At 40.9% G+C, this 23,744-nt stretch overlaps 1 protein-coding gene across 3 annotated transcripts in view; it reads left to right on the top strand.

Annotated features, from left to right (window-relative positions):
• fbxo8 (F-box protein 8) overlaps window positions 1–19,980 on the top strand; it is an 83,346-nt gene extending 63,366 nt beyond the window's left edge. For all 3 annotated transcript variants that reach the window (XM_072515775.1, XM_072515774.1, XM_072515773.1), the window contains 3 exons: window positions 2,797–2,915; window positions 13,759–13,955; window positions 19,022–19,980. In XM_072515775.1, the coding sequence (XP_072371876.1) occupies window positions 2,797–2,915; window positions 13,759–13,955; window positions 19,022–19,209 (504 nt within the window). In that variant the 3' untranslated portion in view covers window positions 19,210–19,980. The remainder of the gene's footprint in view (window positions 1–2,796; window positions 2,916–13,758; window positions 13,956–19,021) is intronic.
• The last annotated feature ends 3,764 nt before the right edge of the window (window positions 19,981–23,744 follow it).

Genomic DNA, 23,744 nt, shown 5'->3' with positions numbered 1-23,744 from the left:
GACCTGGAGGAGGGCGTAGAAGGATGGGTGAGTAAATTTGCAGATGACACTAAAGTCGGTGGAGTTGTGGACAGTGCGGAAGGATGTTACAAGTTATAGAGGGACATAGATAAGCTGCAGCGCTGGGCTGAGAGGTGGCAAATGGAGTTTGATGCAGAAAAGTGTGAGGTGGTTCATTTTGGAAGGAATAACAGGAAGACAGAGTACTGGGCTAATGGTAAGATTCTTGGCAGTGTGGATGAGCAGAGAGATCTCGGTGTCCATGTACATAGATCCCTGAAAGTTGCCACCCAGGTTGAGAGGGTTGTTAAGAAGGCATACGGTGTGTTAGCTTTTATTGGTAGAGGGATTGAGTTTCAGAGCCATGAGGTCATGTTGCAGTTGTACAAAACTCTGGTGCGGCTGCATTTGGAGTATTGCGTGCAATTCTGGTCGCCGCATTATAGGAAGGATGTGGAAGCATTGGAAAGGGTGCAGAGGAGATTCACCAGAATGTTACCTGGTATGGAGGGAAGATCTTCTGAGGAAAGGCTGAGGGACTTGAGGCTGTTTTCGTTAGAGAGAAAAAGGTTAAGAGGTGACTTAATTGAGGCATACAAGATGATCAGAGGATTGGATAGGGTGGACAGTGAGAGCCTTTTTCCTCGGATGGTGATGTCTAGGACGAGGGGACATGGCTTTAAATTGAGGGGAGATAGATATAGGACAGATGTCAGAGGTAGGTTCTTTACTCAGAGAGTAGTAAGGGCGTGGAATGCCCTGCCTGCAACAGTAGTGAACTCGCCAAAACTAAGGGCATTCAAATGGTCATTGGATAGACATATGGACGATAAGGGAATAGTGTAGATGGGCTTTAGAGTGGTTTCACAGGTCGGCGCAACATCGAGGGCCGAAGGGCCTGTACTGCGCTATAATGTTCTATCCAAACCCACACCTCGCGTTTCACTGATAGTTCGGTGTGGTTTGTATTCTGTTCCTTTATCATGAGGTAACTGGAAAGTCAGTACCCGGTTAGACCAAATGGTTGTTAGATTTAGATTCAAAAAATCAGCCCAACTGCATTCAACTCATAATACATTGATAATTTCAGCCATTACACATGGGCTAGAAGCATTTGCATCTCACCACAAACCATAAAAGTGAGATACATTTCCAGCCATTCACACTATAGTGACTTTGCTGCTCTGTGCTGTAATGTGTACATAATTCGCTGTCGCAAAACAAATTCAGACCTTTTTGTCTTCAGCCTCCCTAATCCATCAAGCCACTGGATTACTTTTGAAGGATGTCTCTTGTTCTTTGGGCAAATACAGTGGCCAGTTTGTGCTTCGCAATATTTCACAAATCGCAAGGAGCAGAATAATCCAATTTGTGATGTTGGTTGAGGCATGAATGTTTGCCAGGAGACCTGGAGAACCCTCTACCCTTTGAAGAAATGCCATGAGATCATTTACACCTACCTGAACAGACTGATTGATTTAATATGTCAAACAGAAAATTGGCTTTTCCAATAATGTGTCATTCCCAGACAGTAGCACTGAAATGTCCACCTAGATTGTGTTGGTGTTAGTTTGACCCCAAACATCTGGTGCAGAGGTGACATTGCTACCACTGCATCAAGTTAGTGGCAGGAGAACAAAACATATTTCTACTTCTGGCCAAGTTAGTATTTCCTCAGTGGTTTAAATAACTTTATATTTCTCATCGCTGGCTTTGTCCTCCTTTAGCATAATGGTACCCACAGTTCAGAAGCCGTCATAGTCCATACAGCATTTTATCATTTTCACCTGCGTGTGTGCTTCTACTTGTGCACTAGTAACATCCCAGGTGAACATATAAGGGTTATTTTTGGGGCTAACTACAAGGCAACACCCTAATTTGCAGACTTTCCCTCATTGTTATTATCTCTACATGGAAGCTAAGGATGATGAGTGTTCTCGTCTCAATGCTGTGCTCCAAATAGCCTTTATTTTGGGCAACACGTTAGCACAGTGGTTAGCACTGTGGTTTCACCGTGTTCCGGGTTCGATTCCCGGCTTGGGTCACTGTCTGTGCGGAGTCTGCATGTTCTCCCCGTATCTGCGTTGATTTCCTCCGCGTGCTCTGATTTCCTCCCACAAGTCCTGAAAGACGTGCTGTTAGATAATTTGGACATTCTGAATTCTCCCTCTGTGTACCTAAATAGGCGCTGGAATGTGGCGACTCGGGGCTTTTCACAGTAACTTCATTGCAGTGTTAATGTAAGCCTTCTTGTGACAATAAAGATTATTAGTATTATTTAAATTTGCTGATCTCGGATCCACACTCTGCCTTTTAGATTTGCTTAATTCATAGATGGGTGGCACAATGGTTAGCACTGCTGCCTCACAGCTCCAGGGTCCCAGGTTCAATTCCGGCCTCAGGTGATTGTGTGGTGGTTGCACTTTCTCCCCGTGTCTATGTGGGTTTCCTCCAGGTGCTGTTCCCGAATGGCCTCCTTCTGCAATGTAAATTCCATGTGGCTTAAAACAACTCCACTGCTTTTTTTTTGAAAATATATTTATTAAAGTTTTTTTAACAAAACAAAACAATTTTTTCCCTTTACAAACAATGAACCCTCCCCTCCCCCGTAACAAAATAACGCAAAATCGCCCTGAGCAAGATATATACATGGTAAGATGAAATATTTATAGAGCTTTATCCACAGGCTCTCGCCCTCTCCACTGCTTTTATCCAATATTTATTGATATTGTTGAGAGAATTGTTGTAGTTTTATAATGTTTAAACATCTGTTACAGAATATGTATTTCTTTATAGGGAATAGGCTACGTTTTTCGCAAAGGCATACTGGACAATGTACCGAAGGAAATTGCAAAGTTTATTTTCTACACAAGGACGCTAAATTGGAAGAAACTTCGAATTTATTTAGATGACAGGTAACATTTCTTACAAATATATCTGATCCCAAACCAGAAATTATTCAGAACTGACAACACCTTGTGTTATATAACCTAAGGAAACCTCTCTAGGTGCTTCACAGAAACATTGTAAAAGGGAGTATGACACCGAGCCATGTATTAGGTCAGATGACCAAAAGCTTGGTCAAAGAGGAAGCTTTAAGAAGGAAAGCAAGGTAGAGAGGCATATGGATGGAATTCCAAAACAAGGCCTAGGCAACTGAAGATATGGCCGCCATTGGGAAGCAGTTAATTGAGAATGCACAAAAACGAGGAGCAGAGATAGTGTTGTTTCTCTGGAGGAGATTACAGAGATAGGGAGGGACCAGGCCATTGTGGGATTTGAAAATCGGGATGAGAATTTTAAAGTCAAGACGTTGTTTTACCGGGAGTCAATATAGATTGATGAACACGGGGGTGCTAAGGGAGCAGGACTGCAAGTCAAAACATGGGCAGCTGAGTTTTGGATGACCTCCAGTTTACGAGAGGTAGAATGTTGGAGGCCTGCCAGGAGTGCATTGGGAAAGTTGAGTCTATAAGAAACAAATGTATGAATGAGATTTTCAGTAGCAGGTGAGCTGAGACAGGGTGAATTCAGGCAGTGTTTTGGTGGAAATAGGTGCAATTAACTTTGTAATGTGGAATAGGAATTGGTACCCAATCTGGTCACGCTGTTGATTGTTATCTGTTCTCTGAAATGGTCCAGTGAGTCACTTAGTCATAGCAAACCACTACACAGGAGAGATTCTGGGATGGGCAGTGAATGGCAGCCATGCCAGTGACTCCCACATCTCGGGAATTATTTTTTTTAAAGACAAATTGTGAGGCTGATCCCTGTATTAAAGACTAAATTGTGAGGGAAAAGCTGGAAAATAACTTAAGCTGGTCAGCCTTTGCAGAATGTGACTGGGGTGGGATATTAGTTTTATAACTTATTCACCTCTACAAAGGAAAGATGAATCTGTAGCATGACAGTGATTTGAACGTCCATCTTGGGTTTGGGCATTGTGTTGCGTTGAGTCACTGTAGCAATCCAAGAACCTGGATTTTTATAAAACTGAGCGACATATAAATATAAGCTGCAAGCCTGTTGAACTGATTCCAGGCCATACTATTTTCTGAGCCATCCGTATTGTGTTGTTTCAAGTATGCACTCTGGACCTTGGTAAAATGTGAAAATCAAAGCACTGAAAAATGAGGTATCAAACAAATGCACTAAAGCCGGCACTAGGGGCGGCATGCTAGCACAGTGGGTAGCACTGTTGCTTCACAGCGCCAGGGTCCCAGGTTCGATTCCAGGTTTCGGTCATTGTCTGTGCGGAGTCAGCACTTTCTCCCTGTGTCTGCGTTGGTTTCCTCCGGGTGCTCCGGTTTCCTTCCATAAGTCCCGAAAGATGTGCTGTTAGGTGAATTGGACATTCTGAATTCTCCCTCTGTCTACCTGAACAGGTGCCGGAATGTGGCGACTAGGGGCTTTTCACAGTAACTTCATTGCAGTGTTAATGTAAGTCTACCTGTGATACTAATAAAGATTATTATATTATTATTGTCTTTATTTTTTTAAAACACAGGAAAACGAGCACAATCTGGTAACAACTCGCCTTTAAAGCCAATTTTAAGGAAAACATTTGTATGAATATGTAAATTGTTGATCATGTATTTCTTTGACTGTTGCTCATTTCTGTTGTTGGAAAAAAACAGCTTCCATTGGCAACTTTCTTGTGAATCCATTGGCAACTTTCTTGTGAATAAAAGTTAACAAGATCTTAAATCCTGTTGTCAATTCAAGCTAGGTTGCTTTATTATTTAGCTTTCTAGATAATCCTTTAGTTTCTTCACCCCCACCCCCTCCACCCCACCTCTCCTATCCAGTTTCCTCCTACACATCTCCTGCTTACTGGAGTGCAGTTTCACAATTTCTACTCCAGTGTCTCATTTCGTGACATTACTCTTGTCATAAGACTTGGCAGTGTGTAGGAAATAGGGTCCGTGACCTCAGAGGCATCTCTTTGAATTTGATTCTGTTCTTGCCTGGCATACAATGGTGTATGCACATGCATGTGTGTCTATGCATGCACATTGACTTAATTAGCTGCACACCAGTCAAGATAAGTAAACCTGGTTGATTTTCAAACAGGCACACTGTGGCCATTTTGTAGTACCCAGCTGCTGGCTATCTCAACATCAGAAATTGAACCTGGAGATTTCCTGGACTGTGTGGTTCAGAAACCTCAACAGATAAATTATTTGCAGCTTTGAGTGGATTTAAATTACCTTTTCATTTGTAGATACAAGACATAACCTGGAAAACGACGTGTTTTGGCAATTGGCGGCACGGTAGCACAGTGGTTAGCACTGTTGCTTCACAGCACCAGGGACCCAGGTTCAATTCCTGGATTGGGTCACTGTCTGTGAGAAGTTTGCCCGTTCCCCCCGTGTCTGCATGGGTTTCCTCCCACAAGTCCCGAAAGACGTGCTTGTTAGGTGAATTGCACATTCTGAATTCTCCCTCAGTATACCCGAACAGGCGCCGCAGTGTGGCGACTAAGGGGTTTTCACAGTGTTATGGGCGAGGCGTTTTCAGAACCCCAAGATGTATCATGGAGTTCAACCAACCTCTCCCTTTAATGGATTTGTTGCTTTTCCGAGCACGCAGCTTTTTCCCTAGGTGTGGGATTACAATTATGGACACGTGGGTTTTTAATCACAAAACACTGTTTATTCCATGAACTCAACTTAACATCTTAAATAAACATTGGATCTCTTAACACAACAGCATCACATCAGGTTAAAGTATATATATATTTTCTGTAGAATGGCAGAGATATATTAGCTTGGTTGATTTCGGCTCCAGCACCTAGCTTTCTTCTTGCAGCTCTCTGGAAACACACAGACACACACCCACTGCTTTTAAACTGAAACTAAAAACCTGCAAAACCAAACTGCAAAATGGCTCAACTGAGCTGAGCTGAACACTCTATGACATCACTGTTTTCTTAAAGGTACATTGCTTAAACATCCAGTTCTTAAAGGCACTCTCGCATGACACCTCCCCCCAAGAAAAAAATAAACCATCAACTTCAAGATGGTTTCATTTTTCACCTTCGCAACATCAATTAAAAAATGCACACAGTAAAAATACTTTTACGTTTCACAAAAAAAACCACACGCAAACAGTCATAATAATATAGTCCATTTTTCTTTGTTCTTCTTCCTCCAACCGAAATCCTTCTCGATTGACAGTCTCATTGAACAAAGTCTCTGCACGATCCATCCATTCCTCTACCCCTCGGCATTTCTCTTTAGAATCAGATACTTTAGTTCAATCTGACCACAGAGTACCTTGCAATTCCCCAATACAGGAACATTGGTGATTACAGCTTTCAGGCAGTCAAATGCCTGTTGAAAGTCCGCTGTCCATTGAATTTTTTTTATCTTCAGCAATTCCATCAGTGGAGTAATCACGCCACAAAACTTTTGCACAACTGTTCGATCAAAGCCATTCATGCTAAGAAATCGCATTACCTCCCTTCGTATTGAGGGTATCGGGAACTCCTCAAGGAAAGTGATTTGGGCTTCTCCAAATTCACTTTCGGCTAGGTTCATCACCAAACCCGCTTCCTGAAGTCGATCGAAGAACTCCATACGATGTTTTAAATGCTCTTTCCATGTCTGGAAGTTGGAAATAAAAGCAGATTGACCCACTTTCTCAATGCAATCCTCCAAACGTGGGATAGGATAAGAGTCTGTTCACCTTTCTATAGTCCACACACAACCGTTGGTACCGTCTGGTTTAGGTATCATCACTATGGCTGCAGCCCACTTCAATTATGCCATTCTTCAGCATACTCTCAATCTCTCTGTTAACCTGTGCCAATTTTAAAGGATTAAGTCTATATGGATGTTGTTTGATAGGAACAGCATTTTCCACATCTACATTACGTATAGCCATTTTAGTACTTCCCAATTTATCTCTACAAACTTGCCCATGTGATATCAATAACTCTTTCAAGTCAGTTTGTTTTTCCTCTGGAAGGTAACTTAACAATTCATCCCAATTTTTAAGAACATCTTCATTTTCCAATTTAATTTGAGGTATGTCAAATTCACATTCATCTGGATTTGGTTTGTCACTTTGAGTTCGAATCATTAAAACCTCCTTTTTCTCTCCTTCCCTTTCAAAGTACCTTTTAAGCATATTCACATGACACACTCGGTGAGTCTTCCTTCTATCTGGTGTTTTTACCATGTTGAATCCCAAGTTTCTTTACCCGTCAGTCTGGCCTCAATAAAAGTCGAGATGGATTTGCAGGTACAGCATTAGTTATTTTATTTAGCTTGCAAGCGTTCCTCAATTCTCAGGAGCACGAAGCACATCCTGCTTCATAGACTTCTGGAATCAAGTGAGGATATGGAACAAAGGAATCTGTACTGATACATTCAAATGGCATCAGGTTTCACATACACGATGCCCATAGGTCATCCTATATCCCTCCTGACCTGTTGATCTATTCTGATTGGCTCACTTCCAATCCCTTCCTCTGGCCCCTATTACCCAGCATCCTTTTCTCCTGCTTTGGTGGACACACCTCTTCCTGCTTTTCCATGCGGTCTGAAATCCTTTGTCTGTGAACTCACCAGAATTAGACTGGCCTACCTCTACATTACATTAACTAATATCTCTAAAGTAACTATTTTATATCACATTCGTCAACCACATAATTGACCTCACTTAATTTCCTTTCAATCTGATACGGTCCACAAAACCTAGCTTTTAAAGGTTCCCCTACCACTGGTAACAACACTAAAACTTTATCCCCACTGGCAAAACTACGAACTTTGGATTTCTTGTCCGCTACCCGTTTCATCACATTTTGTGCAACTTTCAAATGTTGTCTAGCCAATTCACCTGCTCTATTTAATCGTTCCCTAAAATTTGACACGTAATACAATAGTGTAATTTCCGATTTCTCACCCACCGATTTTTCCTTAATCAATTTAAGTGGTCCTCTTACCTCATGACCAAAAATTAGTTCAAAAGGACTAGATTTGGTAGATTCATTTGGTGCATCCCTAATTGCAAACAGTACGAATGGGATTCCTTTATCCCCAACCTCTGGATAATCTTGACAATACGCCCTCAACATTGTCTTTAATGTCTGATGCCATCTTTCTAATGCTCCCAGCCATTCTGGATGGTACGCAGATGATTTAAATTGTTTTATTCCTAAGCTATCCTTAACTTCATTGAATAACTTTGAAGTAAAATTCATTCCTTCATCCGATTGAATTTCTGTGGGTAGTCCATATCTAGTAAAGAATTTAAGTAACTCCTCCACAATTCTTTTAGCTGTAATATTACGTACTGGAATGGCCTCTGGAAACCTAGTAGACACATCCATTACAGTCAAAAGATATTGATTCCCACTTTTTGTTTTAGGAAGCAGTCCTACAAAATCGATTAGGACCCTTGTAAAAGGTTCCTCAAATGCTGGAATGGGTATTAAGGGTGCTGGTTTTATCACTGCTTGAGGTTTCCCTATCACTTGACATGTGTGACATGATTGACAAAATTTAACTTCATCTTTATGTAGTCCAGGCCAATAAAAATATTTCTGCATTTTAGCTTGAGTTTTCCTTATTACCAAATGACCTCCCACTGGTACCTCATGTGCAACTCGCAACACCTCCTTTCTATACCCTACCGGCAATACTACTTGATGAACTTCTGCCCACTTTTCATCCGTCTGCATATATACAGGTCTCCATTTTCTCATCAAGCCATCATTTTTACGGTAATAACACTCTGGTGTACTCTCAGATTCCTCTTCCGTATATGCTTTCTGATATATCCGTTTTATTTCTACATCTTTCTGTTGTAACTCCGCCAATTTTCCTGAACTAAAAATATCCGCCTCATCCTCCACCTGTTCTTGTTCTTTTTCAACCATCTGATCAAAAATGGTTTCTGATAATTGCACTTCAACGTCATCTTCACTCTTTGATTTCTCCTCTTGTCTTAACCTGTGACTTTGCGACCTTGTTACTACACAATCTGGAAAAATCCCAGGATATTCGTCCTTCAACACTTCAGTTGTCTGATTTTCCACTGGCTTATCAACTACAGTCGGCATCCCTCCCACCTGCGATCCAGCTATACCATTACCCAAGATAAACTATTCCTGGACAAGATAGTTTATCTATTACTCCTACTACCACTTCACCACTCTTCACTGGACTTTCCAACCTTACCTTATATAATGGAACGCTACTCCTCTCACCCTGAATTCCACATATTACCACCTTTTCTGGCAACATTCTTCCCAAACTACATAATTCCTCATCCCTTACCACTAAAGGTTGACTAGCCCCTGTATCTCTTAAAATTGTGACTTTGTTCCCTGCTCCTCCTGATACACATGAGTAAACTTTACCCACACAAGTAAATTCTTTAAAGACATCTGGCACCTTCTTAACAATTACTTCTTGAACAGGCTGTACAATCGTTTACACCTTCGCTTCCCTTTGGCTTTCCTTTACCACTTTAACAAACCCCACTGTCTGATCCTGTTTTACCACATCAGCCTTCCCAGTGTTTTTCTTCAATCACCAACACTGTGACTTTACATGGCCTAGTTTATTACAGTGAAAACATCTGAAACTTTTCATTTCTTTTCCACCCTCCTGGATTTCTTTTTTAATCTGAGGTACACTCTCCTTATTATCTCCCATCAGATCACCTTTGCCTTTACCACCTGAGTACTTCTCATGTCCCCAATTTCTATCCCTCACCGGCTGAAACTAATGTCGGAAACCAATCTTTGATTTATGAACTAATTCATAATCATCTGTCATTTCCGCTGCTAATCTCGCAGTTTTAACCCTCTGTTCTTCCACATGAGTTCTCACTACATCAGGAATTGAATTTTTAAACTCCTCCAAAAGTATAATTTCTCTGAGAGCTTCATACGTTTGGTCTATTTTAAAAGCCCTTATCCACCTATCAAAATTCCTCTGTTTGAGCCTTTCAAACTCCATTTATGTTTGACCAAATTCTTTCCTTAAATTTCTAAACCTTCGTCGGTAAGCTTCAGGCACTAGCTCATATCCACCTAAGCTGGATTTCTTCACCTCCTCATATGTTCCAGATACCTCCTCCGGTAGTGATGCAAACACTTCACTAGCTCTACCTACCAGCTTTGTTTGAATCAGGAATACGCACATGTCCTGTGGCCATTTCATTTGTTTAGCTACCTTCTCAAATGAAATGAAAAAGGCTTCCACTTCCTTCTCGTCAAACCTTGGCAATGCTTGGACATATTTAAATAGATTCCCACCAAGCCTTCGACTATGACGCTCTTTCTCACTATCCTCATCACTATCATCCAACTGTACGTTTCCCTTTACGTCTGCCAATTTTAAGTGATTGTCATGTTTCATGGCCATTTTCTGAAGTTCAAAGTCCTTCTCTTTATCTTTTTCCCTGACCTGTATCTCCCTTTCTTTTCTTTTTTTGTTCTGCTAGGGCTATTCATTCTTTTCTCCTTCCTTCTCTCTCCTTTTCTTTTTCCTCTCTCTCCATTTCTCTTTCTTTTTCCTCTCTCTCTCTTTCTTTTTCCTCTCTCGCACTCTCGTATGCCAGCCGCTTTAATTCTTTTTCATGTTCCATTTATTTAATTTGCAACTGAATTTTTGCCATTTCCAATGAGTCAAACGCTATCTCAGGCAACTTTAAATGCTTAACCTCCGCCATAATTACCTCATCTTTTCACATTTTGTCAGGTAACGTTAACTGCAATGTTCTTGCCAAATCTAACAGTCTGCTTTTCGTTTCTGTCCGTAAAGTACTAAGTGTGACATTCTCCACCCCCAAAAACTTCTGAGCCTCTGAAAGAGCCATTGTTCACAACACTCTCCCCACTTAAACTAAAATACCACACCAGAAAAGCAACAATCCTTCACTGTCTTTAAGTTCACAAAAGCCAATCCAATAGATCGACTTTTATCCCCCTCGAGCCCCCAATTGTTATGGGTGAGGTCTTTTCAGAACCCCAAAATGTATCATGGAGTTTAACCAACCTCTCCCTTTAATGGATTTGTTGCTTTTCCTAGCACTCGGCTTTTTCCCTAGATGTGGGATTACAATTATGGACACGTGGGTTTTTAAACACAAAACACTGTTTATTCCATGAACTCAACTTAACATCTTTAATAAACATTGGATCTCTTAACACCCCTTACTTCAAAGATAACCCAGAAAATATTGCAACAGTAAATAACTCCTTAAAATGTTCCTTCAAACTTCCAAGAGTTTTGACACCTTTAAACAGTATCACATCAGGTTAAAGTATATATATATTTTCTGTAGAATGGCAGAGATATATTAGCTTGGTTGATTTCAGCTCCAGCACCTTGCTTTCTTCTTGCAGCTCTCTGGAAACACACAGACACACACCCACTGCTTTTAAACTGAAACTAAAAACCTGCAAAACCAAACTACAAAATGGCTGAACTGAGCTGAGCTCCACCCACTCTATGACATCACTGTTTTCTTAAAGGTACATTGCTTAAACATCCAGTTCTTAAAGGCACTCTCACATGACAACAGTAACTTCATTGCAGTATTAATGTAAGCCTACTTGTGACACGAATAAAGATTGTTAATATTTTGGGTTTTTCAGTTCATATAGCATGATGCTGAAATACTAATTACAGCAGTAAAAATATTCTAAATTGGAATAAGAAGTAATGGGAGCAAGAACAGAAAATTTGAGTGTGCAAAAGTTTGTTTCAATTTTAAAACATTTTATGCTTGTGTTAATGTGCCGTAATACGGCTACTCGCTATCATATTATGTGGCATCGTCACTCTTCCATTCAAGTATTTCTAAACACACTCATAATTCCAGCATCAGCACTCCAGGTGGTCTTTTCAGCTGAGGCCCATTCCTCCTGAGAATATTGATCCTCAGCTTTATAATAAGACTCACCATAATTTGCTCTGCTGCTGTACACAAACCACTCTACCCTTCAATATTTATCATTTTGTGGCACCAGCGGATATCCGGAAGCTTCCACATGCTGTACATGCCAAAACATCCAGTCTCCGGCTCTGTGTCAGAGTTCAGTATGAAACACCATATTGAAGTGTTGGCTTGGCACTAGCTTCACAAACTCTTCCATATCCATTGATAGACTCTCTCCCTTCAAATTAGTTTGCAGAATTTATCAATAAACACCCATGCTTAAAGCATCTAATAATCTTCATCTCTTTTTCACTTCTTTCTCCACCAGATTGTACAACCTCTTCTACCATCTTTACCTCCTTGCCATTAGCATCCAGCTTCTTTAGTAACCATTCATTCTTCTGTTCTTCTTTGTTCAGAGCATGTTGTGTTTTTTGAGATCCTTAAAAGGTTTTCATCTTTTTAAAAATCTTTTGAGCTCTCTACTTTCGGTGTTTGTATTACATGTTGCCCAGTTCATGATACAACTTGTATCATCGGTGGACTAGTAATCTAGAGACCCAGGGCAAGACCTGGGGATCCAGGTTAAAATTCCACCACGGCAGATGTTGAAATTTGAATTCAGTAAAAATCTATAATTAAAGGTCTGGTGCTGACCATGAAACCATTGTCGATTGTCATAAAAAAACATCTAGTTCATCAACATCCCTTAAGGAAGGAAATCTGCCATACTTATCCGGTCTGGCCTACATATGAATCTAGATCTACAGCAATGTGGGTTACTTTCGAATGCCCTCAGCAATAAATGCTGGCTCAGTCAACGACACCTACATCCTGTAAATGATTTTTTTTTTAAAAGGACGCAGCTCTGAATGTATCTTATTTTCCCTTTTTGAATCATTTATCTTTTTTTTCCATCAAATAAAGCCTTTCCCTCAGCATCTTGGCTTTCTCAGTTTGTTAAGGTCAAAGTTTGTTAATGTCATTTTTTTGTTTCCACACACTGAAGACCTCCATAAAGTTTGCTGAAAAAGTGTGCAAACTTTGATTTTCCATACTCTAGCTGCTTTTCACCCGTTTGAATATGTCATTAGCTCATCCGTACACTTGCTCAGAGAAGAAGGCCTTCCCCAGCATACCAATGTTTCAGTACCTCTGAATTCTTCCTCTACTCTCTTTCACCCTTCTCGTAAAATGTAGTTATTCCCACCAGGTTCCTAACCTGACGTACATTTTCCACATTGTTCTGCTGAGACAGAGACAATTTAAGCTCCTGGAAACTATTCCTTCTGGTACCCGAGTCCAGACAAGGGGGTGCGTAACCTTAAAATTAGAGCTAGAATGTTCCGGGTTAATGTCAGAAAGCATTTCTCCACATAAAGTGGAATGGAAATCTGGAAGACTCCCTAAAAAGCAAAAGGTGGGTTGTAAATTTTGCATCTGAGAGTGAGAGATCTTTGTTAACAAGGGTATTAAGCATTGTGGAATCCAAGCAGGTAGACGGAGTTGAGATGCAGACCAACATGATCTAATTACATGGTATAGCAGGCTCAACGGGTTGAATGGCCTACACTTATTCCTATGATCATGCCTTCAATTACATCAGCAGTAATTACACATATGCTTAAAATTGTTCCCCCTCTTATGCTCACTGGCTCTTCTATCTCCTCTACCTTAATTTCTCTCTCTGAGCATCTCTTTTTTTATTTTATTTTGCTAACTCAGCCAGCCAGCTCTCCAGTCCTGGTGCCAGCAATTGCCTGAGCTGACGGAAGTATAAATGATTTACTTTTGTGACCCTAAATCACAAAAGCTATAAATGTTTCTCTTACCGCTGCAAACCTTTACTTTCTCTAGGAGGGACGTGTTAGATGAGCTTGTGACCCTGCACAATTTCAGCAACCAGTTCCTACCTAATGCACTAAGAGAGTTCTTTCGGCACATCCATGCTCCTGAAGAACGTGGCGAGTACCTGGAGACTCTAATCACCAAATTTTCGCAACGATTCTGTGCTTGTAACCCTGCCGTTACCAGAGATCTTGGCCTCAGCCCAGGTAATAACCTTTGACCTTTTACAACCTTCCATGGCATCTAGAGCTCCACCAGAATTTGCAAAGGCCGGGGCCAAAGAATTTGGCTTGAATTCCTGCAGAGATTGTATAAACATGATTCCATCAGCTCTTTGACTACTCCCGAGTGTTTTCGGAATTCAGAACAGCAATTCATTAATAAAAGAAAAGAATGCACAAGAGTGCAGGTTGACGATAACATTTAGCAATCTTGGAAAGAAGGAAATGTCTCAAGCTTACTGCTTTAGTTTATTAAGCTTTGCCTTATAAGCTGATCATGATGTGTGTATATTTTTTCAAGGCAGAGTTAAGAGCAATTAAGCTTTCTAACAACTTAATGTGCCATTATGCCAATAATGGCACAACTCTTACTAAATAACTAACTGCATGTGCACCTTAAATATGTAATCTGATTCTTATTCTGAGTAGAGTGCACAAATCGCTCAGTTGCCAATGCCCAAGTTGTTGCATTTTACATTCTGTCACCCAGGAGACGCCTCTGCACATGTATGTTGGGCTCAGAACCCTTCAGTTAGGGAGGAATGCTCCCTCTGGATAAATATTGAGTAATTTGAGTGCAAGATGCTGTAAGTAACGCTCAAACGTTCGGAAATAAATTCATAACGTGCTTGTGAAAGTCTTTAAGATCAGTTGATAGGAGGGTTGTTTTTGGTGCATTCTGAAACCTGATTGGAATTTACATCTGGAGTTATGTTCCCATTTATCAGATGATACACAGCCAGAATTCCTTCACAAATATGTAGATGTGGGAATAGCACTATTCGATCAAGTCTTTTAAGTTAAACTCAAACCAAAAGAACAGATTGATTACAGTTTGTTACATGAACAGAATGATATATTGATACGAGAATGCTTGATCAATTGAAAACAGTAAGGAGTGAGCATCACTGAGCAATTAAATACAAAGAGAATATGGACAGCATTTTCTGAGGCCCACACCACCAGTGGGACCTGGCATACACTGGGCAGCTTGCAGAGGAATTTAATTGGCTTCTCAGAAAGTTCTGCACTTCATGTGGAAGGACTGAAAGGCACAAACTGTAAGCTCAACTAAAGTCATAGGATTAAGTTGTTAATAGGGAACCGTATGACTCTATTTCTGAATTTTGCTTTTATTATAATGACTAGTTTCCATCTGGCATCCCGACCTGTGACTCCAGATCCAAAGCAATGTGGTTAACTCTTAAATGCCCTAAAATTATCTAGCAAGTCACTCAGCTCAGGGCAATTAGAGATGGGCAGTAAATTCTGGCCTAGCCAGCGAGACTCGCATCCCATGTAATAGTAAAAAAAATATATTGCTGAGTTTAAAACTGAATTTATTGATTTAATTACTATTTATTAAATCTATCAATCGAATGAATGATTTCATACTTGTGAAACTTGAGAAACTGAACAATATTTTGGAGTTTTTCAGTAATCAATAAAGCTTCGAAACCTCATGTGGAGCACTTAGTGAAACAGCCTGTTTTATGCACTGTCAATTGGATGTAAAATTAGAGTTTAAAGTTGGCTTGATACAGTGCTTTGAATTCTATTTCACACTTTCAATATTGCAACAGGTTAGCATGAATCTGTCGATGCTTAATATCAGTTTTCCTTTAAGTAAAAAAGGCACCAAATGCTCATTGCCAGACCTCCTAATTTGTGTAATGAATTGTATTGACATGAATGTTGCCTGCCCATTGTCAGTCCCAGTTCCTACTGCAGTTGGCATGAGCTGTTTAATACCAGAGAAGCTACGAATGGAACCCACAGTGGGCTCATCAGCAATCTGAAGGTGTTTGAGCTGATGACGCTGTCCTGAAACTATTGCATCGATGTCCTGAGGTTACAATGATCGCCCTTTGACAACCTTGGCACTCTTCCAGTCTGTTCTTTATGATTCTAGCCATTGAATGGGTTTCCCTTTGACCCTCATTGACCTCGACTTGGCTTGCTGCCTAGGTGCAATATTCGGTTGAGTGCTGCCTTTTCTTTATGGCCTTTGCTTTTATCTGACATTCGGTTCTTACAACCAGGACCCAGAACATAATGCTTCTCATGGTTCAAATTATGTTAAACTACTTTAATTTTACCCCTTTAACTGAGGCCATCATTTTAAGATCGGTATTGTTATGGGTGAGGCTTTTCAGAACCCCAAAATGTATCATGGAGATCAACCAACCTCTCCCTTTAATGGATTTGTTGCTTTTCCGAGCACAAGGCTTTTTCCCTAGGTGTGGGATTACAATTATGGACACGTGGATTTTTAAACACAAAACACTGTTTATTCCATGAACTCAACTTAACATCTTAAATAAACATTGGATCTCTTAACACCCCTTCAACGATAACTCAGAAAATATTGCAACAGTAAATAATTCCTTAAAATGTTCCTTCAAACTTCCAAGAGACTTAACACCTTTAAACAGTATCACATCAGGTTAAAGGATATATATAGTTTCTATAGAATGCAGAGACTGTCGCAAACTGGCTTTCTACTTTTAAACTGCTCTCAGCAAAACCAGCCAGGCACTTTTTAGCTGCTCTCAGCAAAACCAAACTGCAAAACTTGCAGCTCTCTGGAAACACACAGACACTGCTTTTAAAACTGAAACTAAAAACCTGCAAAACACAGACTGCAAAATGGCTGACCTGAGCTGAGCTCCACCCACTCCATGACATCACTGTTTTCTGAAAGATACATTGCTTAAACATCCATGTCTTAAAGGCACTCTTGCATGACAGTATCAATTACTGAATAAAGTTTTAAAAATTGAACATACATACTGGTTCTTTGTATTTAGGTAGCATTTTATTGAATTGTTAGAATGTCTCCAAACACTTCCTTCTCAATTAATTAGTGAGTGTGGTAACTATTAGAAAATTCTCTTACCATTTTGTACTGTTGCTTGGGGTTTTTCATCAGGAGGACATTTGCAGAATTGTGTGACAAAAGCAAAGGAGTGAGACCAGTAGTCTGGCCTTTTCAAGGACCTGGGACAAGCAGGATGGGGAAGAAATTTCCATCTGTGCTATTTGATTCTATGCTGCTGAATTTCGATAAGTTAATCTCTTCAGCTGTATGTACCAGTGAAGAAAAATATGGTTCAATTGCTTACTGCTAGTGGGGAGCAGGGCTCACAAGAAGTGCACCTCAGGCACACAAACTATTAAATTTTGGATACTAAAAGGCTTGATCTAATGTCACACACTGTGAACCCACAATTTTCTGTAATTCCCTCCTTGTGAGCATCATTCATCATTCGAAACATGAACCTATCTTTCAGTGTTTGTTGTAAACGAATGACAGCATGCGGTAAGTTATGCCTTCAGATGCTAAGTCCTAATTTCCAGAATTCCCTCCTGAATTTATCCATTTCTCTCTCCTCCTTTAAACCGCTTTATGGTACATAGATACATAGATACACAGAAGATAGGAGCAGGAGGCGGCCTTTTGGCTCTTCGAGCCTGCTCCGCCATTCATCACGAACATGGCTGATCATCCAACTCAATAGCCTAATCCTGCTTTCTCCTCATAGCCTTTGATCCCATTCTCCCCAAATACTATACCTAGCCGCCTCTGGAATATATTCAATGATTTAGCATCAACTACTTCCTGTGGCAATGAATTCCACAGGCTCACCACTCTTTGGGTGAAGAAATGTCTCCTCATCTATGTCAGAAATGGTTTACCCTGAATCTTCAGACTGTGAGCCCTGGTTCTGGACATACCAATCAATTCCCGTACCAGCCTCCACGAACAGGCACCGGAATGTGGCGACTAGGGGCTTTTCACAGTAACTTCATTTGAAGCCTACTTGTGACAAGCGATTTTCATTTCATTTCATTTTTCATTTCATTGGTAATATCTCCCCTGTCTAGTCCTGTTAGAATTTTATAAGTCTCTATGAGATCCCCCCTCATTCTTCTGAACTCCAACGAGAACAATCCAAACCTAGTCAATCTCTCCTCATATGACTGTCCTGCCATCCCTGGAAACAGTCTGGTAAACCTTCGGTGCACTCCCTTGACAGCAAGAACATCCTCCCTCAGAGAAGGAGACCAAAACTGCACACAATACTCCAGGTGTGGCCTCACCAAGGCCCTGTATAATTGCAGCAACACATCCCTGCTTCTATACTCTAAACCGCTCGCAATGAAGGCCAACATACCATTAACCTTCTTTACCGCCTGCTGCACCTGCACGCTTACCTTCAGCGACTGATGCACAAGGACACCCAGGACCCACTGCACACACCCCTCTCCCAATTTACAACCATTTAGGTAGTAATCTGCCTTCCTGTTTTTGCTTCCATTCGTTTGGTCACCTGTCATAATGTTGCATGGCTCCGTGTCAAATTTTGTTTGGCAATGTTTCTATAAAGTGCCTTGGGATGACATTAAAGCTGGTATTTAAATGCAGTTGTTTTATAAATGTTTTTGTGTTATGCAACATCCATCAGGATAAAATGGTCTCCCGTTTTCTTGCTTCTCTCTGGAAATTGCATGGCTTTTGGCTGGCATAGCCAGCGTATATTTTATGATGCCAAAGGCACTGTATTTGTGTGACAGGCGAGATGGACCGGACACTTGCCTTCTGTATGATGCATTTGCTCTCTGTCCCAGTCAAGAACCACTACAGCTTCCGTTTTGAAGACATGCAGAGAGTCGGCACCCATTGCACCAGCTGCAACACATTCCAGAGGCCCACTAATCCCTGGGAAAAAGAACTGCCAAACATCCAGTTTATTCCTGCTCTGATATAATTGAAACAAAAGTGACAAAAGATGTTTTTGTTAAATTCTATAGCATATTAGAAGCATTTTTTTAAATGTCAGTAAGCTAAATAGCTGGAATCTGACTACGGCCAAAGTGAATACGTAGCATCTGTTAATTAAATGGAAAAATCAGCCTTTGCCTAAACTGCATCTATGGAGATCCAACTGTCCAAAATTGTCATTAGCAAGACAGCAGTTCAGTACAATCTGGATTATCCTACTTAATGTCGCATGTAACTGACGGCAAGTTCTGTTTCTTTTATACAGATGCTGTCTATGTACTTTGCTATTCTTTGATCCTGCTTTCCATCGATTTGAATAGTCCGCATGTGAAGAACAAGATGTCCAAGCGGGAGTTCATCCGGAACACTCGTCGGGCTGCCCACAATATTAGTGAGGATTTTGTAGGACATCTATATGACAATATCTACCTTGTTGGTCATGTGGCTGCCTAAAAGCACCGTTAACAACACTTGCAGAACATGAAGGTCAAACCTATAAAGTTGCACAATGAAGTATATTGGCCTTTTTGTAAACACAAGGATTATTTTAGTGCTGACCATTGTAACCTCTTGTGTATAATCAGATCCTTTTTGAATTCCATTCACTTTGGTAACTGAATACCCGTTTGTGTTTTATATTTTAGTTATCATGAGTTGCATATGGTAGTGCCAATGGTCTGATGCAGCAGTTTGGGAAATAGATTAATCTAAAACTGGCATAAAAGTGTAAGGACTACAAAAGCATTAGAAGTTGGTGGTTGGGTTTACAAATTAGGTGGGACTATGAACCCCCAACTCTTTCCCCCCCCCCTTTTTAATGCATGTAATGTGTGTAAATATTGCAAAATAAGAGATTTATAATCATATAATTTTATTGTGAAGTATTTTAACTGAAACATTTTTCTCTGTACAAATTAGGTGATTATTTGCTCTTTATTGAGTTTGAACCTTTATGTTATAGAAGCAAAAAAAGCACTTTGTTATGCAGTCTTTGACATATGAGGTAGTTAGAACACCAATACTTTTTTCGATGGGGTGATCTGCTACCCAGATTGTACTTACAGAAAATCTATTTTCACATTTAGTATCCTGTCATGAAAGAACACTATTTTAACTATTGTCAAAACATCTTTGAAATTTTTATCAACTTATGTACGTTGGTTCGAAGAGTGCTTGAATGACTAGTAACTTTTATGAAATCCTATTTAAAATTTCTTAAAACACGTTTTTCCTCTGCTTTCTTCTCTTTGAATAGCAACTTTTATTACCTTAGCTTTTCATCGTTGTGCTATTTTAATGGGAAGTTACCTTAAGGTATCGGCGCATTAGGAAGTGGAGATGTTCATTCAAACCAATCTTGTGATATAGTGGGCTGCATATTACGGGGGTGGGGGCCAGCAAAACCAACATAAAGCTGACTTGCTACACGCCAGCCCACTCCCTGCAGCCATTACACGCTGTGGGCGAGCTAAATAGCTTGCCAGTGGGACTTCTTCCCCTCACTGCAGGGTAAAGTCCCACCCTCAGGAGTAGCAACTCACGCGATCCCAGCAGCAACAGGAGTGCATTAGTGGGCTCTGCCAGGGCTGCAAGCCAGCTGAAGAAGAAAAAACAATGCATCCTGACGCAGGACAAGCCTGGGCGGGGGGAGGGTTTGGACAGTTTAGGGAGGGGCTGGGGCTGGTGGGATTTGGTGAGCAGACGGATAGGAAAAAAGGGGGTGTACGATCTTGGGTGAACGAAAAGGGCACCCTCGATGATACTAGCCCTCCTTTCTACTAGATTTCCCATGCCTACCATTATGGCCGGGGCAGCGTATTATCGGGTCAATTGACTGGATAAAAAACCCAATTGACCCTATGGCAGGTGAGATGACTATTTCAGACCCCACCCTCCTGCTGTGTTATGAAGGGTGACCTCCGGATGTGGGCAAGAAGGTGGTGGAAATGGCAGCAGCCTACTTTATACGTCTCCCCCCCCCCACCATGGAGAACATCAAGTGCTTGCACCAATTATTATTTAAATTGGTGCTTGTTGGATACCAAGAAAATCACCTTATTCAGTGAGTAGCCAAATTATCCAGGGTCATAAAGGGTTCCACATTTCATGCTGGGTTAGCTGTTCTCAGCCATCGTGTGGAGCGTTAAGACTGGCTTTAGTGACTTTAAGGTAGCTAGGAGAAAATCAGCCAGTTTCCATGACTATGGCATTGTTGAATTAGGTGTGAAATGAAATGAAATGAAAATCGTTTATTGTCACAAGTAAGCTTCAAATGAAGTTACTGTGAAAAGCCCCTAGTCGCCACATTCCGGCGCCTGTTCGGGAGGCTGGTACGGGAATGTTATCTTGAATGTTGAGTGAAGACAGGTTAAGACTTGGCTGTGGTGCCCAATGCCTTCCTGCAGTCTCAATCAAGCTTCTCAAGTAAATAATGGGTGCACAGGCAAGGCTTCAGAAAGCCGCCATCCTCCCAGAACCCAAACTTCAACTAGTGTCAATCTGAGAAGGTGAGACGTATTGAACAAAGACTAAAACCTGATTTTTTTAAATATTAAAGAACATCTTTGATGGAACAAAAAAATCAGAAGCAAATGTGTATTACCCAAACCCTTATGCTAAACTGTCCATTGCTGCTCTGTCAGACTTTACATGTATTCCATTAACCACATGTGCATGCAAGGCAAGGTCCTCCTACAATCACCAGCAGAAAGATGGCAAAAGATAATTTTGAGTTTTAGCACCTGGATTATAGTTCCTGCGCATGTCACTGATAAATATCCCATCAAGGAATGATTTATGTAGTGTAGTGCTATTTGGTTTCAGAAAAACACCTATGCTCAGGTGCGATAAGGGTCCAAATCGTTTTATAATTGCTCCTCTATAATGCACTGATATAGTCTCCGTTTTCTTTCCAGGTGATATGTTTCCAATTCCATAATGAGAACCTCAGTTCTAGTGTTCCAATAGTCTCCTGGCCATTTAACATCGGTACACTTTAATCTGTGAAGTAGATAAATTACTGTTTTGATGTGTGAAAGTGCACGAACAGACTAATGGAAAAGTAATATTTAGGGTTGTATATTTGGCAAAAACACCATATTTCCTCCAAAATCTGGGTTTCTACCTAGACTAAGCTAATGAGTGCAAGTCTTTTGGTTGACTGAAATTTTCCATGTAAAATCGGTTTTGGAAGCCTCAACCTTATCCCCAGGGACCATGATGCACATTTCCTACAATACAAAATGGCCATAATGTAACTCACTTTGAGAAACAGGCAGGCAATATCACTTGGATATGTCAGAAAACTACCCACATGTGAGATATGCTAGCTGTTTTAAAGTTAGAGAGTACGTTTATCTGGGACTTTATTTTATGCTGAAGTAGAAAGATTACATTTTCCCACGGACTTCAAGATTCCCAAGTCGAGACCACAATGGGAGTTCCAAGCTGCACTTGTCGGCAGCAGGGACAGGGTTAACAATCTCTCCAGAAGCAACTGGGCTTGCTGTGCTATTAAAGATAATGGGTTGGCTCCCAATGCTGCTGGCCTGATCAATGGGCCGACAGCTCTGGGGTCTCAGCAGACCCCACCAGAAGAGGTGCCTGTGCTCAGGCAGGTTGGGACTCCATGGGTGAATCTATATGGAAGCCAATAGACTCACAAAATGTAGAGAAAATCCCTCCCAAGTAGATCTATAGGCCTACCCTGCAGCCTACCCTAACCGCAGCCTCAGTATTGGGCTATAAAACCTCTAGTTCTGTTGGCAACCCTGCCCACAAACTCTTCCCCCTCCCCACCATTAGCCACAAACCAGCTGAGCTAAAGTACTGGTCAATTCTTATTTGTTTTGTGTAAATTCTTTCTTACCCAGACAGTGGTGACGGTCTGGAATGCACTGCCTGGGAGGGTGGTGGAGGTGGGATGCCTCACATCCTTTAAAAAGTACCTGGATGAGTACTTGGCATACCATAACATTCAAGGTATGGGCCAAGTGCTGGTAAGTGGGATTAGGTAGGCAGGTCGGGACCTTCCATGCATTGGTGCAGACTCGATGAGGCAAAGGGCTCCTCTGCATTGTAGTATTCTGTGTAACAGGCAGCTGATCAACGTCACAGGCCATTCCGGAGAAGGTTCCTCAGTGGTGAGAGTGCTTTGGGGGCTGTCGAGACATGACCCTTATTTTCTCACTTACCCCTCCTCCCAGTCTGCCTTCATGCGGGCAGGAGATTTTCAGCTGGATTGCATTGTGCAAAATTTGGAGGTCAGAATAATTTAACTCATCAGTACCCTCGCCTTCACTTTTCCTGGCATTTTAAGATTCCCACAAACACACACACTTCCTGGTATTTTATGATTCCGACACACACACTCCTTAAACTGTATTGGTTGCATCACGTGCTAATCAAATCAACGTGAAGGTTGAATTAAAAAGACAAATAGTAGAAGATGTCAACTGACACATTATAGTAGTCTTGAGATGTAGCAGTGGTGGACAATGCTTTCTGTTTTGCAAGGCTTGCTTCCCAGAATAAAACCATTGGCCAAAACACTGATCTGAGAATTCTCTGTATCAGCCACGAGAGTGGTACTTTCAGTGCAGTCACAAAAATCTAATTGAAAATTCATCGTAACTAGGTTTTTCAGTGCTGCGCTCTAGAAATACAAATAATAAATTCAAAGAATTACAGAAAATGTTCTGTAAGCCACTTTTCAAATGACTCAATTCAGTATAAACGTTTATCATCAAAGCAGAGGATGATCATTTCAGTGCTGTTTACAGATCTTTAGAAATGTTGCTATAAATAAAATGTATTTTAGTTGAATTGTAAGTAGGTAACTGCTCTTTTGCACAGGGATTCATTGTAGAATTATCTTAATTGAATATATATATTATGTTCTATATTTGTCTGACCAATTGCTGCTATCACGTATGACAGCCCTTTGAAAATCTAGCCCCTAGATGCAAAATAAGATGATAGAGGGGAGG

The sequence above is a fragment of the Scyliorhinus torazame genome, chromosome 9 (assembly GCF_047496885.1).
Source record: "Scyliorhinus torazame isolate Kashiwa2021f chromosome 9, sScyTor2.1, whole genome shotgun sequence".
Classification (NCBI taxonomy): Eukaryota; Metazoa; Chordata; class Chondrichthyes; order Carcharhiniformes; family Scyliorhinidae; genus Scyliorhinus; species Scyliorhinus torazame.
The sequence above is the reverse complement of the archived record's forward strand: the minus strand, read 5'-3'. Positions and strand labels throughout refer to the sequence as shown.